The sequence below is a fragment of the Felis catus genome, chromosome F1 (genome assembly GCF_018350175.1).
Source record: "Felis catus isolate Fca126 chromosome F1, F.catus_Fca126_mat1.0, whole genome shotgun sequence".
Lineage (NCBI taxonomy): Eukaryota > Metazoa > Chordata > Mammalia > Carnivora > Felidae > Felis > Felis catus.
The window spans coordinates 39611164-39620850 of NC_058384.1; the positions used below are offsets into that span (position 1 = coordinate 39611164).

The 9687-nt window shown below is 51.6% G+C and overlaps 1 protein-coding gene across 2 annotated transcripts in view; it reads left to right on the forward strand.

The window, feature by feature from the left end:
* LOC109495416 (maestro heat-like repeat-containing protein family member 7) overlaps positions 1-9482 on the forward strand; it is a 30470-nt gene extending 20988 nt beyond the window's left edge. For both annotated transcript variants that reach the window (XM_045048482.1, XM_045048483.1), the window contains exons 16-22: positions 1296-1436; positions 1972-2148; positions 2495-2653; positions 3732-3833; positions 7271-7373; positions 7791-7850; positions 9199-9482. In XM_045048482.1, the coding sequence (XP_044904417.1) occupies positions 1296-1436; positions 1972-2148; positions 2495-2653; positions 3732-3833; positions 7271-7373; positions 7791-7850; positions 9199-9347 (891 nt within the window). In that variant the 3' untranslated portion in view covers positions 9348-9482. The remainder of the gene's footprint in view (positions 1-1295; positions 1437-1971; positions 2149-2494; positions 2654-3731; positions 3834-7270; positions 7374-7790; positions 7851-9198) is intronic.
* The last annotated feature ends 205 nt before the right edge of the window (positions 9483-9687 follow it).

The window sequence follows — 9687 nt, forward strand, 5'->3', positions numbered from 1 at the left end:
ATAAACTAAAAAAAAAAAAAAAAAGGTGGAGAACCAACAGGATTTGATGTACCGGCTAAAAAAGCTGATCAAACTCTATAAACAAGAGACCACAGCTGTGAAAGCTTTCTAATATTTCACAGCCTTTTGCAACGCCCTTGTTTGTTTTGTTACCCTCGGCCATTTCCCTGGGAGGATCGTTAAGTAGAAACATTGAAAACAGACAGGGCTGTGTACTTGTCGTCACGGTACTTAGGGAACAGGGGAGACCTCAGTTATTTTGATTTCATTGGAAGTCTGTGAAAAAGGTGTTATTATCTCTATTTTGTAGAGGATGAAACTGAAACTCAGAGAATTTAAGAAACTTGCTCAGGTAGTAAGTAAATTAGGTGGGTCTGCCTGGCAGCCGGCCAAAGACTGCACTGCCCATGACAACTTTTTTTGCCAGTAGGATCACACTGTGAACGTAGATAGATACACATACATTTGTGCATGGGTGCATACACACAAAAGCAAGTTCCTCTCATTTAAATGTATCTGATTGGCTTTTGTCTTTGAAAATTCTATTTCAAATAACGTATAGACCCATATAATTTTACATAAATATACAAAGGAAGTCATGCATGCTATTTTTTTATTGTAGCCTTTTTGTTCTTTCCCAATTTTTAAATGTTTATTCATTATTGAGAGACAGAGGGACACAGAGCATGAGCAGGGGAGGGGCAGAGAGAGAGACACACAGAATCCGAAGCAGGCTCCAGGTTCTAAGCTCTCAGCACAGAGCCTGACGCAGGGCTTGAACTCACAAACCACGAGATCATGATCTGAGCCAAGGGTGGATGCTTAACCGACTGAGCCACCGAGGTGCCCCTGTTCTTTCCCATCTTGCCTCCTCCCTTCTGCTATATCAGTTTTACAAGCTGCCTCTTCGTTTCCTGAGTATTTCATATGCAAGCAACCAAATATGTATCCTTCCATATTTTTCTCCGTGCTCAAATAATCACACACACATGCATGCACGCATACACACACACACACACACACACACACACACACACACACGGGTACACTTCTTACTTTATCCCCAACAGCTCCCCTCATCAAAGATGCCTAAGGGAAAACCGGCAGAATGGGTGAATGCCTTCTCACATGGAGTGCGACGTTACCTTTCAACTAAGCTTTGGCTTCTTTACCTGTCTTTCCAAATCCTTAAGAACATTTCTTTATGAATAACAGGAACCCAGATTCAAAAAAATCACTGGAGATTTTTGTTCTCCTTGCCCACCATTCCAGTCTTTCTTGGTCTCCTTTTGCAGCTGCTTCGGTGCCCAGATGTGGCAGCCACCGTGGATGAAGTCACTGTGCACATCCTGGCAAACTGGTTCCAGTGTGAGGAGCCGGCCATAGTAAAGCTATTGCTGCGGGTGGTGGAGACCTTCGCGAAGCACGGGAACATGGTGAGATGAGGCAGAGGCCAAGGGCATGCTCTCAAGAGATGGCACCCGGGGAAGCAATAGAGAGGTCCAGAGGTCCGGTGTGTCATTACATCGAGGGTGGACCAAACTCTCAGTATCAGACAGAGAGAACCTTCGTGAAGCCAGGCCACTGAATACAGGGGTCAAGGACCTGAGCCATTCGTGCTTTCTCTCTCCCAGGAAAGGAAAGAGAAGGGTTTTCCATGGGTCATTTCTGGGTAGAGACCAAGCCAATTCCAAGATCCCAGACCATCCTGGTGTCCTGGAGATGTCATCACCAGGGATGATAAAGGCCACAGAGATGGGTGCTTATGGGCCTAGTGGGAAGAAGGGTCTCCTCTGCCTTCTCCCCTTTTTCCATGAGGACAAAGGACTGCCGCTCCTTTACCGGCCCGGTCCCAGTCCCAGAGCGCGTCTGCACTGGCTCTTGTGGGTCAGCCTGAGTGGAAATGCGAGTCCCTTGATGTAGCAGGAATTGTTCTGACTCCTCGTTTCCTGAGCAGCTCTCCCTCGGCAGGTGCAACAGTTCCGCATCCTGGAGCCCTACGTGCTGGGCTGCTGCTACTCGCTGGACGATGACATTGTGATGGAGACTTTCACGGTGCTCAAGTGTCTCGTCGAGCACCTCACCTGGAAGCATTCCTCCTCATTCCTTACTCAGCTCACCTTCATGCTGGGGCCCCTCTTTGAGGAGGTGAAGCCCTTTGGGGGGCCATTTCCCGTCTCTGGGCGTCCAAGGGAGTTGGGCAGAATTATCTTGAAAGGCCCTTCTGGCCTTTCTGCGAGGCCATTCTGTAATGGTCTGATCGTGTACATCCTCTTGGGTAATGGCTGTAAAAGGGGTGAACAGCAGCGAGAGCAGACGGCAGTGACAGGGGAGGATCAGGATGCTGCACAGTCAAAGCAGATCCCTGGGGAGACAGGAGGGTGCATAGGGGCATGTGGTGGGAGGGGCGAGCTCGGGGGCCACCTGTCCCTCCTGGGTGAACAGAGGTGGTGGGTGAACAGAGGTGGGTGAACGTGTGTGTCTTCTCACCCAGGAGTCAGAGCATCTGCGCTTGATGGCCTTTGAGATCTACGGGGCTCTCTTGGCCAAGGTCAAGAGGACAGTGCTTGTCTTCCCCTTGAAGCACCAGGTCCTCAACTTGATAGTCCTCCTTGTGCTCCACCTGGAGGATGCGAATGTCAACGTGGCTCAGGTGAGAGGGCCAGGCCACGGAGCCTGGTCTTCCATCCCCAGTTGTCACAGGAGGTAAATGCTAACAGGTGTTAGATGCTAAGGAAGGGGCTGTAGCAAGATTGGAAGGTGCTGCTGAAGGAGTTGCTTTGTCTCTGACCTTGGAGAGTTGCGGTGAGAGGCCCGATGTGACCAGATGCTTGCGCCGGGGTTTTCTCCAGCTCCTGGCTCTCTCCAGCTGGCCCGCAGCACACAGTGGGATGTGAAGTGGGTGTAAAGACGCCAGGGAGGAAAATCCTACCGTCAGGCGCAGGGCCTCCCCCTGGTTCTCTGCCCTTGGCGTCAGCGGCCTTCCCTCCAAGCTGTTCCCCGCACACTCCTTCGCGCTGAACTGAGAGGGGCTTCCCTGAGCAGAGAGGCTCCCGTGAGGTAGCATGGTGGGCGGGACAGAGCGAGCCCGGAACTGGCCCGTGTTCTGGGGGGCCAGGGCTGTGGGCTGCCGCTGGGGAAAGCTGCAAAGTGGCCGATGCGGTTGGTAACAGGACGCTGAGTTTCCAGATGGGGCTACTTTGCCAGGGCGAGGCCCCTGATGGGCACATGTGACGAAGCTGCTGGAACCAGCGATGACGTTGGGATATTACCTTTGTGGGGTGGAGCCCCTCCCAGGGAACCCAGTTCTGACAGCACCAGCCCTGATTCAGAGGAGCGACCACGCCAGTGGAGGGTCAACACTTGGGGAGATCTGTTTCAGAGAGACTATTTTGGGGGGGGGGGGTGGGAAGCCGTGTGGTGGGTGCATGAGGCTAGGTGGTGGACAGGTTCATTGTGCCGGCTCTCGGGGCAGCACCAAAGTAACTGGGAGAATCATTGCAACCACATGTTTTGACCTGCTCGTTAGTGGGAAACAGGTGTAAGCAAAGCCAAACTTTCTAGAAGACCCGGCCTTCCTCCTCACCCCTGGGTCCCTCTGGGTTCACTGGAGACTTCCATCCCTCCGGGGCTGGGCTCACTGCTGTTTGTCTCCCCTCTTTGTGTCCCTCCGTGTCCCCTCCCAGCCCCACCCCCGTAACTCCTCACTCGGCGCCTTCCTGTCCCTCCAGATCTGTCGGCCTGCCCTCTGCCACACGGCCACCATACTGGGCTGGTCGAGACTCAAAGCGATATTTGCCGAGAAAGATGTGTGGACTATCCTCAGAGCCCTGGTAAGGCGGCAGCTTACTCACCGTTCTGCGGCTGCGGGGTGGCCAGCGAGTCTGCGCTGTTCCCTGAGGCGTCTGGGATTTGCAGCAGCTGTAGTTCAATAACGAGATGCCCACGGAGCATCTAGTTGAGCCCAGCACCTAAACCTGGTTCCCGCCCTCCTCCCATTGCTCCTTATTGAAGTTGGGGAGCTAGGCACACCACTGGACGATTTCAGTGGTGAGGGCTAAAAGAGAGGAAGGTACTTCATAGTAGAAAGGAGGGGTGCCCGGCCCAGTCTGGGAGTTGAAGGCTTCCTGGAGGAGGTGTCATCTGGGAAGAGGGGGAAATGGAAAGCAGGATCTCACTTAGGCAAAGGGAAGCAATCAGTAGTGCGGGCCAAAGTGCTGCCATACACAGGGATGTGGAGCAAAGCACTCGCTCTGTTCCGGGGAGTTTGCGTATGTCACCTTATATAATTTGATCCTGGGAAATAAGGGTAGAGGAGCCTGGTCTTCGGGGCGGCTATCAGGGACTTGGAATAATGAGAGCAGGGGCAGAAAACTCAAAGGCCTACAAGGCTGTGCAGGGAACATTAATGAGGGAAGCCGACTGGGTGGGCCTGGAGGAGAATCGAAGGTCCTGGGGTCCAGCAAAGGCAGTGCCTTGTAGAATGGTCAGACACCGCACAGCCTTGTTCTAGTACGTACTCAGTAACGCCTCCCTTGCTATCCTAAAACGAAGTTCATAGGTGATACTGTCTACCTGCATGGATTTCCAAAATCGATATAATGCCCTAACTCCAATGGAGAAAGTAATTTTAAATGAAATAATGTGTACGTATGGAACACAATATAACATAAATGATGCGACTACATGACATGATAGGATATAACATAACATAAGGTCGAGCAATGGGATGGAACATAAATAGTATATGTAAGTGTCTGGGCCTCACTCCCCCGGAAGACACGATGAAGAGTTGGCTCCTTGTCCCTCCGTGTGGAACCTCTGTGACTTGACCTATTACAAATGCAGAATGGTACTGGACTGTTGTGCTGGGGACTCAAATGCCGTAAGAAGTGCTGTCGTTGGTGACATGACTTTCAAAGAGACGGACAATGTTTGGTGAAGACCTACATGCAATGAAGTATAGTCTTTCTTCATATTGTAGGTGCATCCCTGGGAAATCTGGTGTGTATCTGAACTGTGAAAAAAATATTGCGTTTATATAAAAGACAGGGTTGGGTTTTAGGCACAGGTAATTAGAAACAGATCTTTGATACAAATATGCAGTGGGGAATTGGAAATTAGTGTACCCCCTTTCATCATTTTGACAACCAAAAACACCCCCCCAAGTTCTGAATTCCCCTGGGGACAGTACAGTCCCCATTTGAGAGGGTTGAGAACCAACTAATTGATTCTATGACATAGAGTGAGTTTAGTGTTGCTAGATTTTCCACTTTCTTAAGACAAGCAGAAAATCCTGACTTTAGGTGATATTTACTACATTTTATTGGCAAATAATTTACAATGTTTAAAACATTGTGTGGAGCAAAAGACAGAAAAGATCTGCAAGCTGGATTTAGCTCATGAACTGGCAGTGTGCGGGCTTGGTATGGGAAGCAGGAAGCAGGAGTCGGGGCTGTACCGTGTAGTGAGGGTTTGGGCACAATAAGGAACAGGATTTGGTGCTGTAGGCAATGGGGAGCCACTGAACTGCTCTAAGCAAGGGGATAACATGGTTAGATAGCTGCATGTTTTAGACAGACCACCTGGTTGCAGATTGGAGGATAAGTTCACAAGGGACAGGATTGGGGTCTGTAGTTGAGAGGGTCCAGGGAGAGAAGATGAGGTCATGAAGACAAAGACGTGGAGTGAGTGGCCGGTGCTGGAGAGCTATCTGATGTGGAGTGTGTGAAGGTAAAGGTCACCTCTTGGGTTTCTGACTCGAGCAGATGCTGGTGTCATGGACTGAGGTCAGGAATACAGAGGGAAGAGCAGGTGTGGAGGCGAAGATGAGTGGCTTGATTTGGCACGTGTTGAGTTTGTAGAGCTTGTGAGATCTGTCCCACTGGAAGTAGATGCGCTCACTGAACCACGGAGCCTTGGAGAACAGAGCTGTGCTAAAGATACAGATTTGTGGACACCGAGCACACAGCTGAATTGTAGATGGGAGCTGCAACCACGAGCCTGGCTGCACCCATCTAGGGAAATAGCATAGAGGGAGAAGCATATGGTTCAATACTGGGATCCCAGGAAGCATCAATTCCAAGGATCCCATGCAGGAGACTAGGAAAGGAAACCAGGCTAGGAGAGGAGGGTGGTGGTCACTTAGGAAGGAGATAGTTTCAGGACAAGCAGTGAGTGGTTAACAGTGTAGCGACAAATAGCACAAGTCCAGGGAGATAAAGACTGGATGTGCCTGTTGGATTGGGACCCTGGGAGCCAGACCTCGATCAGCGGGAGGGTAGACGGAGACCAGCACACAGAGAACCCAAGGGTTTCTCAGGGTAACTTCGAACCCGGGGAAGATGAGAAGTGGGTGGGGCTCCGCCCACACCACCTTGGACCAGAACAGGCCCTCTTCTGCTGGGTCGGAATATTAGGTTTCCAGTTAGGATTTTTATTTGAAGAAAAGTTTTTTTGTTTTTTTTTTTTTTTGTTTGTTTTTTTACCAAAAAAGTCTGACACACCATGGATAGAGCCTCCCATTTAAGAACTGGGGCTCCAGTGCAAAGGGGGAGGAGAAGAGTCGCTAGGAAGGACACACAGGGGATGGGGTTACCGTTGGTGGCCTTTGCAAAAGACAGGACACGTCCATCCCCCAGAACCTTCAAGGGAGAGAGTCTGGATGCACGCAGAAGTAGGTGCATGCCTAGGCAGGGGAAGGTCTTAAAACACTTAATTATATGTGGCCCTGCTAGGCTGTGTTTAAACAGAAAGGTTTCTGTTACATGATTGTTTCTGTTGCAGCTTAACGTGGATGACGGTGAGATTGCAGATTTTAAGCCAAGCCGTAAATAAACAATATTGCAACAACTGAGTTCAATCCTCTATGGTTGGGAGTAGGAGAAAAAAAAAAAAAGCGCGAGCAAAAGACTGGGGTAAATCTATTCAGGTTTCACGCCTCTCACAGGGAAAGCGATCCCCATATCAATCCAGGAAGGCTTCATAGAAGAAACAAGACTTCAGGAGCTGGGGTGGGAGGGGACGGAGATGTAGAATTTTTTAAAATATAATTTATTTATGTTTTGAAAGTAATCTCTATACCCAACGGGAGGCTCAAACTCATGACCCCAAGATCAAGAGTTGCACGCTCTGAACCATCCAGGCACCGCTAGAATGCTGTGATGGGCTTTGGCACTGAGAAGATGTCTCCAGATTGGCGGGGCGGGGGAGGGGCAGGCAGAAGACCTGGCCGTGAGTTCCTTACTTAACGCAGTTCCTGTTCTTACAGCTGAAGCAGGAGGGAAAGAGAGCCCTCTGGTTTCTGAAGCAGTGCTTGGCTCTCTTCAAGAGCCCGCAGGCCCCCATTCGCCAGACAGCTGTACGATTTGCAGGTACCACTTTCCGTGTCCTTGTCCTAGTTCCTTCAAACAGCCTGAGGACCTTTCCCAGTGGAACAGGCCAGGTCCTGGCAGGCCAGGCCAGACCAGCAAAGCTCCCAAGGGGCGGGACGTCAGGGTGTGGGTGCTGCTCTGTTACAAAACTCAGAGACTGGTGAGGACTGCTTCGTGTCACCCCAAGGACAGGCGTCTTTAGTGCAGAGGGATACCCTCCCCCTGCCCCAGCTCAATTCGCTGATGACAGAAGAAGGAAGTAATTTCTACTTGCTGAAAAAGTCCAGGCAAGGCCAGTTAGGGGGAGGGAAATATAGACAAAAGGAAGTGTGCGTTTTGGGAAGGGACAAAAGAGCAGGTGCAGCCAGGGTCCTGTGGGTCTTTGGGGCCCCTGAGGTGCTGTGTGTGCCCCTGTAGGCCAGATCATCCAAACCCTGGATGCGGAAGAGGCCAATGAAATTGAGGAAGTGTACACAGGTGAGTAGCAACCCGCTTGCTATTTCTTGCATCTTTTAAGGGTAGTGGTGTTTGTGGGGAAGTCTCAGAAATGAGGGAGAATGGGCAGATAGTTCATGAAAAGTATCACTGGAAAGAATGAAGAGGTAGGCTCATCTTTAAAAAAAAAAATTATTCATTTTTGAGAGAGAGAAAGAGACAGAGCCTGAGAGGGGGAGGGGCAGAGAGAGAGGGAGACACAGAATCCAAAGCAGGCTCCAGGCTCTGAGCTGTCAGCACGGAGCCCGATGTGGGGCTCGAACTCACGAACCCACAAACCGTGAGATCATGACCTGAGCTGAAGCCAGACGCTTAACCAACTGAAACCACCCAGGCGCCCCCGAGGTAGGTTCATCTTAACGGCGTTTAGCTTTGGGGCATTGGCCAGAGTCGTCCTCCTCTTCATGTCCACTCACTGACCCGCACCTGCATTGAACTCCAGGCCATTCATCAGCCAGGACAGTTCCTTGAACTCTTTCTTCTTCTTCTTCTTCTTCTCCTTCTCCTTCTCCTTCTCCTTCTCCTTCTCCTTCTCCTTCTCCTTCTCCATGTTTATTTATTTTGAGAGAGAGAGACAGGCAAGCAGGGCGGAAGGGCAGAGAGAGGGGGAGAGAGAGAATCCCAAGCAGGCTCCACGCTGTCAGTGCAGAACCTAACTTGGGGCCCGATCATGACCTGAACTGAAATCAAGAGCTGGACGCTTGACTGACTGAGCCACCCAGGTGCCCCAGTTCCTTCAACTCTTGATAAAAAGGGCCATCATTGGATGATGATGATTTTCTCACTTGGGGGATGTAGGGGTTTCCAGCCCCTCCGTTTTGGAGCCCCCAGGACCGCTCCAGTTATGGTCCATGTATTCTCCACCCATCCCTCTGAGACACGACCCCTCCCCCCCCCCCATGCTCTTCTCTTTTCCTCTGCCTTGTTTCTCTCGAGTCCCATATCTCATCCACCGCTGGGTTCCCTGGTACTGCCCGAAGTCCTTTGAAGTCAGAGGACTTCACTCAGAGGTACTCTCTGGAAAAGAGGACAGCACAGCTGGGCAGGAGGGGGTGGCGGAAGGGGCCAAATAGGTTGGTTGTGGATGCAGGACAGGAAGCGGTCGGCCCCCTGAGCCCGGGGCGGGCATGGCATCCTGCTTGTGACTGAGCAGTGTGGACTCCCTCCCAGCGGGAATTCTTCTCGGATTTTAAAACCTGCCGGTTCCCAGCCCCCTGTGCTGCCCCTCTCTGCACGGCCGTCCTGGTGAGCCCACCGGCCGGGCCCAGACCTTGTGTCCAGCCCCACGGCATTACTTTTTCCAAGCACCTTAGCGGTCTCTGTGTTACAGCCCTAAAGTACATGCGGGAAGACCCCGACTCCATGGTCAGCTGCCTCGCCGCTCAGACCCTCTACATCCTGGAAGCCAAGGAGAAGCTGCTGGTCAACCCCCCTACCTCTTGCTTCTGCAGCAGGAGGCCACGAAAGACCTACTCCTGAGCCTGCGTCCTTGGGTCCTGGCCAGGGCGATTGAGACTGTGACAACGGTGACAGTGGGGCCAGGCTCCTGAGCCCTGTCCTAGAAGTGGGTGTGTGTCCCTGCAGGACCTCTGTAATAAAAGGAAGACGCATGAATTTCTGTGGAGTGTTTCCTGGCCTTTCCAGTTAGTTCTCTGGGGGCAGAGCCCTTCATTGTGAGCTGTCTCCTCTGCCTGAACACCTGGTGCAGGCTGGCCTCTCCCAGCCCCGCCCCTCCTGCCCCTCTCCCACATAGCCCGGCGATCGGAGGCCGGAGCGTGGGACATTCCTGTAACATCAGCCTGAACTACAAAGTGGGAGG